The sequence below is a fragment of the Passer montanus genome, unplaced genomic scaffold (genome assembly GCF_014805655.1).
Source record: "Passer montanus isolate IOZ18808 unplaced genomic scaffold, ASM1480565v1 scaffold10, whole genome shotgun sequence".
NCBI lineage: Eukaryota > Metazoa > Chordata > Aves > Passeriformes > Passeridae > Passer > Passer montanus.
This window is the reverse complement of record NW_024356505.1, coordinates 12,494,708-12,515,235: the sequence shown is the minus strand read 5'-3', so window position 1 is coordinate 12,515,235 and position 20,528 is coordinate 12,494,708. Positions and strand designations below refer to the sequence as shown.

The 20,528-nt window shown below is 38.9% G+C and overlaps 1 protein-coding gene across 1 annotated transcript in view; it reads right to left on the bottom strand.

The window, feature by feature from the left end:
* The window catches only part of IGF2BP3 (insulin like growth factor 2 mRNA binding protein 3), a 111,316-nt gene that overhangs the window by 81,326 nt on the left and 9,462 nt on the right, over window positions 1-20,528 (bottom strand). Inside the window, exons 3-6 of the mRNA XM_039712965.1 lie at window positions 20,413-20,452; window positions 10,939-10,953; window positions 9,892-9,903; window positions 5,394-5,442 (exon numbers count right to left, since the gene is read on the bottom strand). Coding sequence (XP_039568899.1) covers window positions 5,394-5,442; window positions 9,892-9,903; window positions 10,939-10,953; window positions 20,413-20,452 — 116 coding nt within the window. The remainder of the gene's footprint in view (window positions 1-5,393; window positions 5,443-9,891; window positions 9,904-10,938; window positions 10,954-20,412; window positions 20,453-20,528) is intronic.

Sequence of the window (20,528 nt, the reverse complement as noted above, 5' to 3'; positions counted from 1 at the left end):
ATAACTCACTCTTAATTGCTATAGTTTCATTGGTTTTCTTTTCCAAAAACCCACAAGATCCACACCCATCCTCTTCACATCCTGCATCTTAAGTAGGTACCCTTAATCAAAATTAGTTTTTACACTGCATCTCTGAAGAACAATTAATGCACCCCACAGAGCTTAGGTGCTTTATTCAAAGCAGCGATACAAGCTACTACAGATCCTCAGGACAATTACTCAGTGCACTGTAAGACTTACAAACATTTGTCCAGTGAGAATCAGCCTCTATTCTTTTAATGATACTCAAAGATGTCTTACAAAATGTGCAGATAAGTTTTAGACATCTCCACCCTTCCTTGCTTGGTCAGAAATCTCGATGCAGAACCCAGACTCACTTTGCAGCTCTAGAAATCCTTTTCCATTACTACTTCTGCTTGGAGAATCTGCAACATTGGAGGTCTCAACATAACTATGAGACTTCATTTTTCATTTCCATGAAAAAGTGAGGAAAAGCAAACTCTGTTTAGTAACATTCTTTTGCTTTCAGAAGAGCTAAATCAGACCTTTCTTCCCACACATTTCTGTCCCCAAAAGCAACCTGCAAGTCTCACAGCAAAGCTAGGAATACACATTCACAGCATTTTTTTAAATTTTTTTTTTGCTTTCTTTGCTAACTCAACAGGTTCACACTTCACAGGCTCGGCTTTCAGTCTACCTTTTTTGTTACCAAGTTCATCAACACTATCTGTTTATCTGCTCCATCCAAACCGATAAGGAAATAAGCCCACAGAAGATAAGTGGGAACTCTTCAACAGCTACCTTCCTGCTGAGCCAGCAAGTGCCATTTCTGGCACCATCTGTGTCCTGAAAGTCTGTTCTCTAGTGTTTTATTCACTAAACATGGAAAAAAATATTTGGAGAGAAAATCTCTCTAAGCATCTTCTACACCCGTAGATGCCAGTTTTAAAATGTTTTAAAAGAAAGAGAAATAAAAGGGGTTGGCATTGCACAGTTCCTTCTCAGAACTCTACTCAAATCCCCATTGTGTTACACCAGAAACACTCTAGGTACTTCAGTTTTAAGCACCATACCTATATCTCCTTCCAGAGGGTCTATAATTTAGTCTTGCAAATACACCTCCAGTGCTGAATACACACTTGCTAAGAGAGAGAGTACTTGCCATTAAAAATTAGGAGTCAAATCAGCTACAGACTGCAGTTCAGGAAAGTTACAGTAAGAAAAGATCTATTTACTTTTTCTGCAGCAACAGCAGAGCCAGGGTACTTGTTTCCAATTAGTGAGGAAAGACTGGTATATGTGAAGAATAGGAAACAAGGGTTTTCCAAATCCTTCACTGGTCATGATTCTTACCATCAGTCTGGGCTCTGTATTTCAAGAGTGAGGACAGAAAAGGGGAAGAATACTACCACTACACATTACACTGCTACTACCCACATACTACCGCTAAAAAATATGCACTAACTGTTTGAGAGTTTGCTTCACAAAACCGACTTTGCAACAAGATAAAATTATTTATTTAAACAATAAGATCTGATCATGCACGAGTTCTCCAAATTACAAATTATGGTTGCAATAACCTCTATAGCCAAATTATGTGCAAGCAGCAGAAAAGGAAGATTATGCATGCAGAATTTATGATGGACCTATGGAACCAGTCCCTGATCCAGGATCCTCAGAGACAGCCCAGTGAGGGTAGGGGCAAGATGCAAGTGAACTCAGGGATGAGTAGAAAACTTGACCCTGGCTAATCCTCTATCAGTCCAGCCTTCAACTGCAGTCTAAGGCAACTTCTAAATTTTCTTAGCTCATACAGAGATGCTGTCTCCCTTCCACCTCCAGTTTCTCCTATCTGGGCAAGGAGCACAAGAGTACCCAACCCACACATAGAGAAACCTACAGAACCTTGCCAAAAATCTTGTCAAGTTCAAATTAATTACCAGACAAGTTTTGTACAAACTTAACCTTGAATGACTTGGAATAAATTAGAATTTTATCTTTTACAGCTGCACTTTTCAAGTGAGCTCTTCAGGATAGCAACCTTATGGTTTTGCTTCAAAGTAGTAACTCAGCAGATTATAGCAGTTCATTATCTGCCCTTTTCTCCACCACTTAGCTCTGAGTATGGTCTAAAAGGGTTATCTTACCTTTTTTGCTTATACCATGATGGTCTGATAAGTGCATAAGTGAAGTCTTACATAAAATAGAGGAAACGAGCCCAATTGCTGTGGCTGGTTTTAAGAGTCAGTATTTTAATCAGAAATGTCAACCTCCATGAAGAAGTACACTAGTTGGAATATTTTTGTCAAAAGAGGCAAATAGCTACTCTGAATTTCAAGACTTAATTCCTGACAAGTCTTGCTAATAAATGCCTGTTTCTCTGTGGCCATTTATACCCACTGTTTCCTAATCAATATGGAATAGCTGTGGGCCAAGTGTTTACCAGGAGTTTTTGGGACACACAGTTACATCCAAGGGGAAGTCAAAATTTCCTTATCACTAAAGTTCAATGTTTTCTCTCTTCTACTAAAGGCACTAAATTTTACTAAATAGACATGCATATCTCTTAGAAAGATCAGTGGAACGGTTTCTAGGTTTTCACTAGAAGCAGATTTACTCCAGCAGTTCACTGATCTCAAATGACAGCTTCTACCTACATGGACAACAAAGGACCTGTCTCAACAGTGGGGCACCTTCCTCAGGTGATGGATCTCAAAACACTCTCATTCAAATTAACCTTCAATATTTCCTGAAAAATTTTATGGTTTTGGAAACCAGGAGGCAAAACTCATCCATGGTGACCAGAAGTGGGAGCTGCTACCAAACTCTGCTTCAGACGAGCTGTATTTAAGAATGTTAGAGATGCCCTCCTTTTAAGAGGCCCCTGTGGGTGTTTTGTTGTGAGCCAAGGGCCATCTCTGTGCACAGAGGTCCTCGCTGGTCCCAGGTACACATGGCCCAAGGCACACAGGTACCACTGTGTGACATCCTGGCAACAAGAACAGCTGTGAATCACTGATTTCTAGGGGCATTCCCATGGGCTTTTTATAAAGAGCTTGTTTTTATAAAGAAAAAAATTTAAAACAAGACAGTTACTAGAGCTTTTGCAAAGAATGGCACTGTAGCCTTCTGAATAATGGCTATACCAGGGGAAAAACTGTTCACAAGAACATAAATCTGCTGTTCTTTTCACATATCCTATGTCACAGAAAAAGGAAAGGTGTTGCAGAGTACAAAGTGTGTTTTGTATTTCAATATGGAACATACATGAGGGCTGGACTAACTAACCTAGAGACCTCTTTCATCAGTTCTTTTGCTCTGGTTTTAAGGATTTCACACCTATTAGAAGTCAGTCTTGATTCAAGCAATTAACGAAGGGGTGATGAGGCAAGAGAATTGGCACAGAGGGACTGTAAAACACAATCTAAGTAAAATCACTCCAGCTGCTACACATGCACACTCACATACCATCCACTCAGAAAATATTCTGCAGGAACATTGCTTCACTATAAATACCTCTCTGAACACATACATTTCTACTCTCCCCACTAAGAAAGACTTGTTTTGAGGGGGAATCATCAAAAACCTTCTTACAGAGTTCAAAGGAAATTTTGTCAAGGATTTTAACACCAAAAAAAAGATATCAGAACCCAAGGTAAACTGACATAAGACAATTTCCTGATTAATTTAATCACCAGTCACTGTACTTTATCAGCACTGTTTTAAGGACAGACAAAGCTTACCTGCTTAAGTGCAGAGGTGCCAGACCACCAACACTTACAAAGAAACACTTTAGAAAGTTAGGGGACGAACTGTACTTGCCAGGCAACCCTGATGTTGCAAGAGAATGCAAAAAAAAATATTGTAGAAACTTTTGGGTCTATAAGTTCTGTGCTTAAAGGGTCAGGACTGAAAAAGTAACTTTAGAGCATGTGGGCAATGCTGAGATGATTTTAACAGGGATGATTTTGACTCTTCCTTGGGCTCTTTAGGAAGACAAAGTGTTTTTAAAAAGATAGGCTGAGAAAATATCTGAGAGCAGATGTCATGACAGAAACTGCAACAATGGAGAAGAGGGATCATTTAAGTCAGAAATCAGATGGGAAGCAGGGTAGATACTCATGATATACAAGCAGTATTAGCTGTGTATGTAAGGAGTCATGAGCAGGTAGAAGCATTTTTAAGTATTCTGCTCAACAGCACTTCTCTTAAACATCTCTTTATTCACATCTGAGTTGTATGCCTCTGCTCTGATACTTACTATTCCTACACAAAATCCTCAGAGGAATTTTGTACCAAAAAATAAGTTAATCTTCAAATTAGTCAGCCTCAACCATTTCTATTACTATGCTTCCCAGAAGTTTGACATAAAAAAGCAGTTATGAAATTGAAATAAGAGATATCAAGTGGATACTGTTAAGCTGAGGGGTATGCAAGGCTTGGGAAAAGTGCAGAGGAAAAGCTCATGTGGACAGCTGGCACCAGAAAGGGAGATTGGAGCAATGAGAGGTGGTGTGATACCTGACAGAGACCCTGTAGGTGACAGCCTTGATTCAACAGACCAATGCCTCCATTTTCCTTCAAAGCTAGGAGGCAATCAGGCAGAGCAAACAAAGAAGTAGCTGCAGATGGAGAGTCAGATGAAGGCAGCAGACCAAACCCACTGGAGAACAATGCTACCGGAGCTTTATCCCCAAAACCACCACCCCCTACATTCCCTCAGGCAAGAGGATGACTTAACACTAATAAAACATGAAAAAACATTTTAAATATATACTAGGCAGAAAAACAGCAAAGAAAACTTATCCGTTCTCACAGTTGGCAATCTACTGCAAAAATTAGAACACTATTTGTGGAGTGTAAATAACAAGTACATATTATACTGGTGAGAGCCAATAATCAGAATACTGTGAACAAACAATTTGCCATAATGCCACCAATACAGAGGAGCAAGGAAAACAAAAGCCCCCAAAAAGCCCCACATCCAAAAAAGGACCAGAACTAAAGATCTGCTTCTGTAAAGGTTTTTGACCAAGTATTTAAATAAGAACTTTTATTAAGTTTGCTGAACTCATACACCAAACACCAGCAAGGTCCAAAATGGATGAGTTTTCAGTCAAAGAGAGTGTCTGCATCAGGAAGTTGGCATTCACCAAGGAATCCATTTCAACATTTTTTATGGTTAACTTGGAAAACAGAAATGAAGGCAGTTATCTGAATTGCTTAGAAGGCTCTATTGTTCCCCCTTCCAAAGGATTTTTCCCCAGAACAGAATGGGTGGTGTGTGCAAAGCAAGTGAAAGGTGGGGGAAGGGGAAAAGTCCTGTGGATAAAGAGAGAAACAGAAGCATAGTTTTTAAGCAAAAATAAATTTTTTTTTAAGTAACTTCCTACCTCCCACTGCAAGTGAGGCGGGATATTCCTGATCTGAAGCTTCCGACTCCTGCAGATAAATTAAAGAAAATAGTTTTAAAAAAAACCCAGAGAAAACATTATTGCAAGATAGACTATACATAGCAGTGTCATACATTTAAGCATCTGTCATACTAAAAGGGGCAAAACCAAATACAGAATTCAAAAAAACCAACAGATCGCCGAGGGGGGAATGTCAGGTCAAAACCATTTCAAGTCCAAAGAACTGTTACAGAAATACTTGTTACACATTTGACAGCTGTTACATTTCATGAAGCCTCCACTTTTCTTGAAGAGTATTTCTATTTTAGCTTTAAGGCCTTCAGTATCTAATTCACTATTATAAATGGGTGTGATGAACCCATGTATTTGTGCTGGGTTCTCCTTTACACACTTTAAGAGTTTTTTGCTGTTATTTTGTTTTTTATAATTCACCAAGACAATACATCACGATGTTACAATACTTCAAGGTAAGGAATATAAATTTTAATAAATACATTTGTTTTAATATTAAACTTATCATTAATCTAATTGTGGACCATTTTCTAATATTTAGGTTATTAACATTCTTCATTCCTTATTGGGAGGAGAGGGTAAGAATCAGTAAATTTATTGTATCTTCACCCCAAATTTACATCAGTTTTCACTTATCTACTAAACAAAACATTCACTTTGAAGTGCTACTGCAAAGCCTGGCAGTGTGCTGGCTGCCTTCACAGCCAAGTCCTTTGTCTTCTCCCTTCCCCCAAAGTGAGAGAACAAATAAATGCCAGAGATGCCACAAACCCCTTGGGATTTACAAGAATGTGTAGATTAACAGAGTTTCGGCTAGGCTCAGGTATGTTGAGCTGGTAGGGTCAGCCTGACCATCCTGAGGAGCTCTGGGGAAGGGAGAGGGGACAAGAGAAAGCAGTCAAGACTTTGAAGGTCTCAACTGCATTATTATGGTAGACCAAAGCAGCTAAAATAAGTGTCTTGTGTTCAAGCACTTAGTTCTACCTCACATTTTAATTGCTCAATAATGGCGTCTCTCAGAAAAAAATGCTTAACATTTTAAGGATTTTTTTATAACAGTTAAATTTATACAAGCCAGTGAAGTCTTCAAGCAAAACAAGTTTTAGAGATGTTCCTGTCTAGCAATAAAATCAAAAGCTTTCGTTTTCGCCCCCAAATCCTTTTAAAATACACTCCTTTCCCTAACACCACCACCTACCCAGGCCTGCAGTGAGTGTTTTACATCTTGAAATGCTCTTCCCCACAGGCTTTGTACAAAGCACAAGCAGAGGTTACAGCACAAAGCCACTTCCCCAAACTGCTCCTCATGTGGAGGTGTCATCCCCACCACTACAGCAACCATGGATCAAGCAACAAACATGATTTGGCCAGAAAACAGAATCAGGTCTTAGTTTTCTAGCATTTCTCAGCTGTTTTCACTCCCTCTCAAGCAAGTAGGAGCAGATTTCAGCATTTGATCATATAAATAGGCAAGGAAGGGAGAACGAAAACCCAAACCACACACAGCCCTGTTAAGGTTTCATTTTCAGTAAAGCAGGGAAAGTCAGGAGCTGCGTCACTGTGATAGGGAGAGCAGAAAATTTCCTTGAAGCCTGCAAAGTTTCCCTTAAACCATCATCTCAGCTAGTGATGCAGCTGCAAAACAGTCACCCTAAAGTAGTGATATACTGCTCTGAAACATCAAAATAATCTCACACTGCAACCTGGAACTTGGAAGTTGGGTCCTGAGGTAGAACATAAAAGGGGATGTTCATACAACATTAAAAATACTGGGCAATTTTAATACAGCAAAACCCCAAACCACAAAATTGGCAGCCGATACACTATTCAATGTGCTTCAAACCGTGCTGTGCCATTACTCTCTCACACTTGTAGATTCAAATTAAAATTCATGAGTTTCATAGCAAGAGCACCATTCACAGAAGGATGCAAGCCCAACAGCCCCCACACCAATAGCAGGTCTCACCCCAGCCCCACACCCAAGTTTGGCCACCAATGCTCCCACTGAACAGGGTACATCCACTGATGAGAAGGGGGCTGGAGGGGAGGAAGTCCCTTCCAGAAACACTTAAACAAGTTCAACAAAACTACCACCTCACATTTCATTTCAGAAGGAAATCCTTCTGAAAATCTTCTCTAGTGCTCAATACCCAAAAGATGGACCAAACAAAAAGCACTCTGTGCTTTTAATCACTCTAATGCTGAGGACTAGCGCAAGGTTTGGCGCTGGGTTTTTTCCTTCCCCTTGTGACTTCAAGGGACTAAAAAAGTTTGATACAATTTAAAACTTTAGCCAGACAACATTTGCAGCACAGAAATAACTTCAACATTCTGAAAAGGAGAAGGAAGGAGAAGAGCAAGGAAGAAATGCCACCTTAAAATTACTAGAACTCCTGCCACATTCACAAACAGCAAAAGAAAATGGCAAGCCAAGTATGAAACAGGTACAGTCCTGTTGTGCACCTCAATTTATGGCAATAGTGAGACACCTATTGTACAAAACAGAAAGGTCACTTCAAAAGTACAAGAGTAGCTATAAACACACCATTTAATTTGGAGCTATTTGTGCCTTCATCAGTTTCTTGGCTGCAAGTAATTTTAACTTGTCACCCAGTGCACAAGTTTGAAATCTGGTGTTTACTGATGCGTGTGAAATTTTTTTTCTTCATTTTTTCTGTATCGCAGTTAGCCATGGGGAAAAAATATAATTGAATAAAACGTTGCATGTCTGAGAGAGGACTCACACAGAACCAGCGTAAGAGATCATGAACACATTTAAGATTTTGCCATTTCATTTGCTATGAGCCCCTGTCTAAGAAGTCCTAATATACTCCTAAGGAATGCCTACAAGTCCACAACGCTTGTGCTTCTTTCCCCCTCTACACGCAGGAAGGAGGGCTAGAAGTGACCTAGCTGTTTCTGTGCTGGCAGGAGCAGGAGGAGCAGCGACAGGCACAGGGACCCTCTCCCACGTGCTGCCAGCACCGCGGATGCAGCTCCCGCTCGGAGATCGCTCCTCCCGCTGTCTCCCGGGCAGGGCAGCGCAGTGATTCCGGGGATTTCGCTGCTCTGCTCTACTGCTTGCTCGCGTGTGAGCAGAAAACCGCCTCTCAAACTCCTCAAGAAAAATCCCAAACCAAATGCAAAAGTGTAGCAAAGGGTAAGGGACGAAGCTGACAAATCCTGACTGGATTTCACAGAGCAGCAACTGCTTCCACGAGGATGCCTTCTGACTTCAGCAAGCACTCTGTTGCACGGAGCAAAACTCCACACATTGGGTGGGGAAAAGAAAGAGAAAAGCATATCTTCCTGGAAATACACTCCCATCTCAGGCAGCTAGCTCTTTCAGGATGCTTTCCATCTTCCTCATGACCCTGTTTTCTTCAGCAAAGTAGAAATATGCAAAGATCCTATAGCTTTTTTATCCCAGGCAGCAGAACCCTACAGAGGGCTTTGTTATGTTCTACTTTGAAATCATCTCAAGTTTTCTTACTTTATGACTACCTGCGCTCATAACAAGTGGGTAAAACAGGAAACAGTCCTTTCTCATCCCATGAAGGTATTTTATTACCCTAGTTTCCTTTAATATTTAGCCCATTTAGTCTTAACTTCTTAGTAAAACCCTGCCAGCACCTCTCATCAATGTGACTCACGTAAGCCTTGTGTATGCACTTTTTCCAGTTTAAGCAAATTTCTTAACTCATTTCTCCCATTCTAAATAGGCATTGCAAATAGACATCAACTGAAAAAAAAGTCTGGGCAAATTAGATTTGTGCTCTGTATAATACTATGGTTTTGGAAAGCTACCTATACTCACAGCATGTGAACAGGTATTCCCAATCATTTGTCTTTTTCAAAGATACCCAATAAAAAGTGTTTTGGGCAAGAATAAAAGAGACTTCTCTGTTTCTGTACAAGGTTAGTCCATAACCAATTGTTTGGCAATAATTTACTTTCCCTAAGAAGAATTGCACACATTCAGATTCTTCTTTTCAGGTACTATCCAGGTAACGGGATTCAGTTACTTTAAGCCACTGCTGATGACCATATGCCAACATATTTCTTCTGGAGCTTTGTATTTGGGGGACACAAATATCTCTGCAACACTGAAAGCAAGTAAAACAAGCAGTCACCACTGTGCCCCCTCACCAGGCAAGCAGCATATTTGTGCTACACATGTGTGCAGAGACGGAAAGGGCAAAGTGCCATAAAGATGGATAATTTACTAAAAGCCGTTCTAGTGATCTCTGAAGGGGTCACCTCTCTGACATCAACACACAGAACAAACATGCTCAGGGACACCCAGTGCTCCCAACCCACAAGAACCCTCCAGACATATGAAACAATACTAAATATGTCTTAGGAAGAGGGTGGTGGGAGAAAGAAAATGCTGAAATTGTGGCTTTTCTTCTTCACTTCTTTTATGTACACCCTTTCATTCTCTCTCTGCCCCCAATATATACACCAGGATTTTTTCCTTCCATAGATCAAGTTCCCCTTTAGTTAAAAGGGTGTCAAAATTGTCTATTTTTGCATCCCCATATTAAGTCTCACGATAGACTTTCACTAATACAATCTCACTCTATGCTTTATATGACACTTAGCAAAGTCAAATCACATCAGATTGTACCTCCTGATAGGGGAAAATAATTTTAAATAAGAGAAGATAGACAATTATAAAGAAAAGAACAATAAAGTATCATGATTTTGTTTGCAGTCCGAACTTTTTTTTTTTGTATCTCATAGATGTGTGAAAATTTTACAGAGGGAAACAAATTTCAGAGGGAAACAAATGCAAGTAACAAATTGACTGCACTTCCACACGGTTGTACCTACACTCTCACCAGACCCCTTCTCACCATCCTCCCTCCCCGGAGACATGCTGCCTCCTACTCCTTAATTCCCATTTCTCAACAATAACATCACTTAATAGTCTCTTATTTCAGCAACCATACGAACTACACACAACATTAATGCCTCAAATTCACAGAGCACAAACATACTCCTTTTAAACAAGAGCCTATGGAAAAAGACTTCAACATTTTTGAAAGCAGATCAAGTGAACATCCACAATCTTAGTCCATTCAACTGTTTGAACTCAATACCTATGGGATAGAAAGCAAATGGTCTACCTTTGCCACTCTTAAGAACACGCAAAGAGCAAATGCTGGCTCATTTCATGCATTCTAGGTCTGTACTGCCGTGCTGGGTACCTGGAAAAGGTCTTTGCACGTCCCACCAGAGGTGCAGAGTGTGCCAATATCCCCCAGCACTGTCTCCCAGCTTGTGGTGCCCCAGCTCTGACAGCTACACGTGATGCCACTGCAAACCCACTCACCAAAACAAGCCCTCTTCTCCCCCAGCTCCGAAGAATGGCACCGAGACAAAAATTGTCAGTTCTCAGCCTTACTTCACTGACAACCCAAACTGAACATAGACAGCTGGAGATGAAATGTTAAAAACACACCACACAGGGAAAAAAGCCTTCTATGAAGTGTGGGTAACGCCATACGGTAAGGAATGAGTTCTGTATAAAAGTCCTGACAGGAACAGCCATAGTAACAAAGTTAGCAACTCTTATAGCCAAATGGAAAACTGCTTGTAATCAACTGAATTTATAGGGGAAGGAAAAGAGGTGTCTTATTGTTTACTCTGCAGCCAGCAAAATAAAAACAGCCAGGGAGAATCCCACACAAAGTTCATTAATTTCTCCCTCTCTGGTTGCTTCAAGTAGCTGATGCTTGGGCACAACAGAGTGAATCAGTGTTTTTAATGCTCTTCTAGTGGGAAGAAAAGAAAATAAAAAAAGAAGGCAAGTTTACAGGATAAAATAAATAATCCTGAACTCTCAATTCAGATCAGTGTGGTTGGGAGAAAAAGCAGTAGTTTTCTAGTTACAGGGTGTGGGAGGGGTAATTGTCATTATTTTTTTCATGGTAAACAGAGGTAGTGATACAGACTGAGCCACTGGAGTGCCTTGTCCTGCAAGAGGTGCTGCAGTCACCCCCCTCTTTACACTGAAATTTCATGGACTTAAGCAGTCTTTTCACTCTAAATTGTTCACATTTCATTCCTGCAAGTACCTCACAAACAGCAGTAAGTCCATTCAAATAAAGCTTATTAAATGGACATTCTAAGCCATCTTTATCTATAAAATTTTGTATGCAAAATTTTATAGATAAAGATCTACTCATGCAGTTACATATCTCAATGTGCTTTTTCCTAAAAAGTACTTCTGATAAATACAAAACCAAAGGGTCACACTTCCCACCTAAAATGAAGGTACTCTGAATTTCTTTCAAAAACAAGCTCAGGTTCAGTTAACTTATAAACAGAGGTGTTTCTATCACTTATATAAAAAGGTATTAAATATCTAGTATATGTTACAAGGCACCCTGATGGCACCATGACTACATTTTGTCAAATAAAGCCATTAGCTTGTGAAACAGCCAGTTCGTCTTGAACTTACCTAGCAGAAGAAAGGAGAAAGGTTTCAAATACTGACTTGTTAAGAAACAGCACCACTTTTTATTTCTACACACTGATCTGGTCAGCACAATACTTGAAGAGGAAATGTTATTGCTCCAATTTCAAACCCAATTCAGCAATTCAAGCAGACAAAACTTGGCTAAGCCACAGGCAAACTGCAGCAATACTTCTTTGTGTTGACTCATTTAATCCCAGAACCCGATTTAAAAGCAGTCTGTACTACCACTCAGAATAAGGATTTTCCATAAAATTTAGACAAAGAAAATTTTTTCTCAAAGCTCATGCAAGACATAATAGTTGGCTCCTAACTACACTTTTCCCCTTTCATCTTGCACGTACAGCCCAGCAAAGCGGCCGCTTTGGAGAGGTGCATTATCTCAGCATTCAGAATGAAAATATGACTCTTGGATTACCTCACAGATCCCTCTGTGCTGACGATCAAATTTCCTACCACTGCCTGCAAAACATGGGGTTTGTTTACTACCTCTCCCCGGGGTGAGCCGTCACAAAGCTGCCCGTGCACGGGGCCAGCACAGCCCCATGCCCACAGCCACCAGCCCACGGAGCCCTGCTCTCCTTGCACGAGTAACTCGGACACTCCGAAAGAACCTGCAGCTTTGTGAATGGGCTGGCAGCTCCACGAGTACGGCCAGAAGATTTATGTGGGCACGTCCAAGTCACACCGTGGGCAAAGCAAGCAGCATAAACCCAGCTGTAGTTCTTGTGTTTATGTGGATTACCTGGATAGTAGGCTCTCACCTGTTACCACCTGCTTTTGGATTTTAGCCCAGCAATTCTTCACATCGCTAATTAAACTATAGGCTTATATTCATTATTTGTTAATTCCCTTGAGTGGATCATAAAGCATTTTAAAAAGCAAGTTCTGAAGATTCTGTCATTACCATATTAATGTTGAATTTCTCATTAAAAAAGGAAAAAACTTTCATTTTTCAGGTGTTGTTAACAGAAAAGTTTGTTATGATATTTTTTTTTAATAAAGAATTAAACTGCTTTAAATCTAACATGAAGTTTTAGTGCCCTTTAGAAAATGGGTCTATCTTTGTGGCTTGTGATGTTTATGATTGGGTTGGTTTTGTTTGGTTCCTCCTGCTCTTTTTGGGGTGGGGGTGTATGTTGTTTTTTTCTAAATGCTACATTCTCTCTTTCCTTCCTTCTCTGGGCAGGGGTCTCCATTCCTTAAACAACTGTTCTATGGAGCTGATTTTGTTGACCAAACTTTTTCAAGCTACAGTCACTTGTCATTTATTCTCTCACCACACAACTAACTTGCAACTAACTGGGATGTGGATAAAAGTGAAAACACTCATGAGGTACATAAAAGACTGAAAATAAGCACCTTTAAAAGCAAAATTACTTCTAAGCATGCAAAAATATTTTGTTTACTTAGATAAAAGCTGAGCACAGTGTTCCATTTAGGTTATTTTCTTCTCCCCACCCCTCATTTTCTTCAGCCACCAAAATAGCCAAAGGCTTCTTCTCTCCCATCACCTGTTTTCCTAGTGCCCACAGGGTCCTGCTACTTGGAGCAGTCACTACTTCCATTATGGACCAGCTATGAAAATCTACATCAGCTGTAAGAAGCAGCCCCAGACTGAAATTTGCATCAGGTTCCCCTGCGGTATGTGGTGATATAAGGGACTAGGTAGCAGTAGGTTGTTAAAAAAAATATTTTCTTTTTTTTTTTCTTTTTTTTTTTTTTAATTTCCAGTGAATTCAGCTCCCTTTAAAGAGCTCAAGCAGCAAAAAAGAATGGTGAATGATGCTTCAGAGTAATTTCTGAAAGCAAAAAAGGTACCAGGACTGCAATAATTAAAAAGCCAACAAGACACTTTGTTCTAAGTTGCTGCTGGATAAAGCCTCGTAGTGCTTTTATTTTGCACCTCTTCTCTACTACCATCTCTTACTTGGCAAGAGTTTGCAAACCAGTTAGAAATCCCATAGAAATAAGTAACACATAGCACACACTATGTAAAATTTTGGCAACTTTTTTTGGTATGGGAGGTATGGCACCAGATTAGATCTCATCTAACAATAACTCAGTGATTCACCCTTCTCAGACTGAAATATCCAAATAAAATTAGCAGCACTGGTAGACAAATTCAGTAGCCACCATGCTGCTGAGACCAACTGCTCAACCACGAGCCTGTGTGTGCAGAGAACATCGGAAATGCTTCCCAGATTCCTTACACCACAGCGATAGACAGGGAGTCCAGCCTATTTTGGTCTCCTTCAGGTCACACTTAAGTGAAACTACAGTTGCTCATACTCATTTTGAGTTCACGGTATGCTCCAAACGAAACAAATTCAGTTGCGGTGGGGAGGGAGGGAGTGGAGGAGAATCAAAATAGCAAGAGTTGCTCCTCCTATACTCTTAAAATATTTAATTGCAAGACCTCTGTTACACAGTCTCATCATTTGCTACTTTTTTTTTTTTTTGCTATCAAATATCAGATTCAAAACATTCAGGTTGAGAACAAGCTATTTCAGAACCTAAACTGAGCATGGCACTAGGGTAGTTGAGGGACTCATCCCACACGTGCAATTTTTAAAGACAAGCTTGTTCGCTGCCTCTCTCAGGCTACTCTACAAAAACTGACACAAATTAATGTCCAATTCCTAAAAAAGGATCTCGGCAAATAAAGATTCCTGCAGGGTCTAGAAAATGGAAACACAAACACTCGTGCTGCTGAAAACACCATCTAACTTCAAAAAGCTTACAACCTATAACTAGAATAAGTGAAATATCTCCTTAGTCTGGTTTTAAGTGTAGATGTGAACTTCAGCTACCCTACTGGCTCCCTGACATTTTCAAGTCTCTTCCACCATACAAATGGATAACAACAAGGGCAATCTACTTCATTTAGGCAACTGTGTATATAGCAACATCTAAAAATACTAATAGTCCTAGCGCTTAAAAGAACAAAATAAACTAAAAGTAAAATTAACAAATGCACAGAGCAAATCAACACTTCAAAACTTACAGCCACAGATTTCAAACTCTTTCCAGTGTTTAGAGCCACTCAAAGTATTTAGAGTGTGTGTGTGCACATGCACACATGGCTTTCACTCTGCATCCACACTGACTGAAACTTCCATTTTTATTACTGCTTTTCAGAAATACATATATTAATAAACTTTGCAGAGGACAGCTTAGACTGACATGATAATTGAGCATTTGAAAGATATTATGTTCATGCTCATCATCTGATGTTCCAGCAAAGCCCAACAATGACCTGCAGGTAATTTGCTCACATGACAAACCTTTTTTTTAATTAAAAATAATTTCTACCTTTCAATCTCAAGGCAAATCAAGAAAATTTTAAAAAGTGCTGGAAAGACAAACTGTTTATTTAAAATTTCTAGACCACACTAGAAGAAAAAAAAAAGTAGAATACTCCACCAGCTTTACATCAGAAATGTCAAGTTTACTGTACATTTCCCATTATCTTTAAAATAAGTTCTTCTGTCTCAACAGCTTCAGTACAATAAGCCTTATTAACGCAAGTTTAAAACAAACTTTTAAAGCATGAATTGATGCATTCTGTAGCCAAGACTGCACAGATACCAATTCTCTCTTTGATGCTCTAGTCATCATTTCAGTAGTACACTTTTTTGAACTAATGGAAGACCAGCAAGAAGAGCACTCAGGTGCTGTCCCTTACTAATGACAATTCCACGTGGCCTTAAACTGATTAAGTGACCTAAATCAGATGAGATGGAACACCTTCACCAGAGGAGTGCTAGAACCCTTAGGGTTTGCACTGTCACCACCAAACAGCTTCCCTTCCTTTCTCTTGCCCTGTCAAAACCCAAAAGTCATCAAAAGTGACCACTCTGCTGTCTGACTTGTCATTTTTATGCTGAGCATCAAGAGATGCAGAAATTTCTTTTTTAAATGCCATTGCTTCTTCTATATTTCTGTTACTTCTCACTTCTATAATTTGTTACTAGCAAAGAGAAACAAATTTGGTGTATGGCTTTCAAACATTATTTTCACTTTTTTAGTAATTTTCTCTGAAGAATTCTCCTCCACAAATCCAACGTTATCCACTTGCACAAAAATTTTGCGGAGAGAAGAGCACCAAATGAAATTATTTCATACCTGTACTCTCAGAAAAATGTAGCATGTTATTTAATTGACCTGCACAGTCTCCCATCAAAAAATTTTACACCCTTGAAGTATAGAATGTGCCATCCTTCAGCTGGTGCTCAGAACTAAAGAGACACACCTTGCACACATAAGCAATACTTTTTACATTAAGGTGTGATCTAAAGACTGATTACTGAAAAAAAAAATAGCTTTCTAATATACATGTTTTAAGAAGTTGAATTTATGCAGTTATAACCATGCAAAATTTTCTTTTTTCCCCTCCCTTTTTTTTTTTGAGCAATAGGTTTGATCAGAGTAAGTATATCTACACTAGTAAATCCTCACGCACAGTAAATAATTTGTACATACACAGATTGTGTGTAAAGAATCTTTTGCAATATTTTATATTGACTTAATAGAAATGCTGGTAACTATATCTTGCATTAAACTTCATTTTTAAGAATTACCAAAACAATCTTCTGTGCTTTTGTCATAGCAGCTTTGATTAGTGCACACAGGCTTACATAGTATAATATATGAAAGCAATCCCTGAGCTTTCATACCAGGGCTTGATTAAAGCCTTAGAGTATCATTTCATTCTGTTCAACTGGAAAAGTCAACAACTAAAATTCAATTGTTCACTGACTTTAAATTATGCAACATTTCAATTCTACAATTTCTTTCAAAGAGAAGTTATTCTGAAAAATTGTTTGTATATAAGAGGTGTAAGTGTATTTTCTTTAGTAACCTTTACAGTTAATATAAAATAATTTCCTCCACATTGGTAATACTATTAAAAAATCTACTCTGACTTTAGGTAGTGGTATATAGAGCAATTATAGGATAATACTATCACCTTGTATATAATTTCTTTTTTTTTTTTAATTTCTTTTTCACAGAAAACAGGATATAGCACCAGGTTTTGAGGATGAATATCACAGACAGCACTGGCTTTTTCACTGTCATTGTAGATTTGAATACACTGCCATGACCAGAGAACAAAAAATAAGAGTTTACATTTCTGCACTGGAAAGTACACTCTTTACATAGCATTTAACATTGACATTGTTTTAGTTCACTTCACATTAAACTAAGCAAAATTGTAATTTTGGATTAGTTACTTTTAAAGAAGAGAAAAGGCTTATATCATGTTACAGCTAACCAGTTAAATCATAAATATAATTTATAAGTTAATCACCATTAACATCAAGATTATTTGCATTTAGTTAGTTGCAGTTTTCAAGACATGGCATTTTGCTGGGTATTTAAATCAAGATTATGAGCAAAGTTCATACAAATGAAGATGATAATTTTGACCACATTTAATAAATTATTTAGTAGATAATTAGTTTGAATTTAGTTTGTATACAGATGTGCAAGCTTATTATCACACAAGACAGTAATTACTATTTTATTTTTACAATCGTATGGTACTGATTCATAAACAGATACCCAAATTAGGTGGTACTTGCCCCCACAAACAGATTGAGCTGCTTTTACCTGAGAGCACCATTTAGCATAGTTTAAATACACCTCTCAGAGCTTCTAAATTCAGCCATTCCACCTGGATATAGATACACCAAACAACTGAGGATTTAAGAACATTTTTTTTAAACACCTGGAGAAAGTTAAAATAGCAAATTAAAAAAAAAAAAGCTTAAGGAAGACTGGTATTGTAAGGTATTTAACCACAGATATAAGCCATCCTTCTTTGGGGGTTACTAACAACTTTTTGCTAACATTAGTGCTTGTGTGTCTTCTTCACTCCCCACCATCATCCCCCAAAAATTCAGCTTATTTCAAACTATGCTAGGACCAGCTTTGTGCCTAGAGCTGGACTATGCAATGAGACAAAACTGCCAGTAACAACCAGAACCTGAACTACCAAAAACCCCAAAACAAAACAATCACTCCCACCCCCTCCTCCCCCAAACCTCAAAGACATGCTTTAATACCTCACAACCACATACATGTTATACACAGAGAGCAAGGGAAGGTCACAGGGCTGAATGTTAGAGGGAAAAGAGACCAGGACACCTCCCGAGCCCCCCAAACCAGGCCAACCTCTGCTTATCTCTCCTCAGATAAGTGACACACCACAGCCACCTCCAAAAAACTATCACTGCTCTAATGCCATTTGCTCCCCTGGAATTTGCAGACTTTCATCATGGTAAAACATGGTTAAGTTTTGGACAGACTTTTCCATGCTTTGCCCTTTTTTTTTTCCCTTTTACTGCCCTTTTCTCCCAAAGGTACCACCCAAAATGATACATCCAGTGACATAAGCAAGAACTATGTCAAAGAGAGCCTGTCTGGAATACAAAAATCACATGTGATTTCCACCGGCAGTCTCTAGCTTAAAAAGTTAATCTTAACTTCGACTTTCATTTGAAAAACCATTTTTTGAAGTGTTCCAGCACAACACACAGCACTGCAATAGAGTGGGAGACTGAAATAACCACACGTGCGGTGCTGGATCCGAGCAGAAGTCTCAGTTTCACATTAAGATGCTGAGCTTAGCGTGTGCAAAACCAGTAACAGTCATTCTGGGTGAACTCTGTGGATCAGGTGACGTGAGCCCAAGGGCCAGGAAAGAAAGCAATATACATAAGCTTATTATTTGCCACAGAGGCAGGCAAAACCCAACCGCAGCCAGCGAATGAAATTCTGTGATTTTAGCGAAGCTAGTCAAACACAAAGGTAGAGCAATCCTTATAATTTCAAGACTTCAGTTAATGACAAGCCTTCAAACTGTTTTCCCAAGACTACTTTCAAGAAAAAATTGGTAGCTTCAACTATAAATAGGTTAAGCACAATTCTGCTTGTGCTTTGAGTTCAATTGAACAACTGTCATAAAGCCCAGTTGTACAAAGGGTGTGTACACCACTTTTATCTAAAGCTTACCATTCTATGTCAAATGCAGAATTTGGGACATATTTACATGTCCACAATCACTTCTTGTTTAAGACTAGCCAGTGCAAAAGAATGGGTAGAAATCACATTATTTATAAAAATCCTCTCTGAAGTGCATGACAGGAAAAAAAATTTAAATTTCTGAATAGAGGTATATAATACATAAATACAATAAGCAGCAGCCTTGAGCAAGGCATCAAATAGAACAGGAACTCACCATTTGCTATTAGGACTCAGACCATCTCTGAGGAAAAAAATCTTAGTATTTAATAAAAAAATATCCTCTACTTTTTGACTATTACAACAATGGGGATGTTTGGTTGCTTTAAGAAGTGGATTTAAAAAAAAAATTAGCAGAATAACCATTCTGATGGATCTTCAAATGAACTAGTATTAGCAGTACAAGAACAATTTTTCACCACTCCTACTGAGTTCCAGAATTAAACTCTGAACAAAAAATTAATAATGACTACACAGTACTTTTTAAAAAAAATAGCAATAAGAGCTGTCCCTCTCTCAATAATTTCTCATCCTATCTTAAAAGTTTCTGTGCCTGTAAAAACTCATACAATCAGGTAACAAGTACTGAGATACTGCAGCACTTCTCTGGGGTCAGTAGTAGTGCCTCCTGATCAGCAATGGCAGTTTTTAACACTTTTGGTTAGCAGAACACCAAGTTAGGCTGCTGCCCACCACCATCTAGAACTCATTTAAATAATCAAGCCCCTATTAAACACAAACCTCGCCATGTGAGAGCTCTTGCTGCTGATCAGCACCAGCACCCACTGAGATCGATACCGCTAAGAGACACTTAGCATCAAATCCCTCTCGCTTGACCCTGGTGAACAGCTCCCTCTGTACACCAGAGAGCTGGTTTTCCATGAAGAAAGATGTGGTTCATCCAGGAATCCTGTTGTCTTGGTAGGAAAGACCCTTGTGCTCTCTACAGCACAGAAGTACATAACTCTAACAAACTAGCAGCTCAGTGGTGAGGGGGGTCTGTGCAAGCTGGTGTACAGTTAGCAAAGTCGTTTGAAAAATTATTTCTAAATTAGTTGCAATAGTCCAAGATATTTTCCCTAGCCATTAACTGCATAAGTTTGCCACCAAACTTTCACCAGAAAATAATTTAAAGCATGTATATCAGAATTCGTATTTTAAAAAAAATATTTACATTATAAGTACTATTTATTGTCATGGATTAAACTACTATCCAAATTCCTCTAGAATCCCACAAATTATGTTTTCCAAGCACTGTCCTAAAGACACTCTTCCTTGAAATTTTTATTTTAGATGTAGGAAGAAAAATTGAACTATTCTTCCATGATAATCAGGAAGTCACCATCGCAAAGAATTTCCCCAATGCATATAAACCAAATAATCCACTCTATCACCAAAAATAAACTTCTGGTTTACCTGTTCTGTAACTGCTTTAAAACTACTGTTTAAAAAAACCCAAACAAACAAACAAACAATTGGTGTCTTTTGCCTTTGCTAGATATATGCATTTTCCCTATCAAAGCCAGAGACATTTTGTCAACTCTGTTTCCCAGGAATCTCCCTGCTGCACACCGGGGATTCAGGATTCC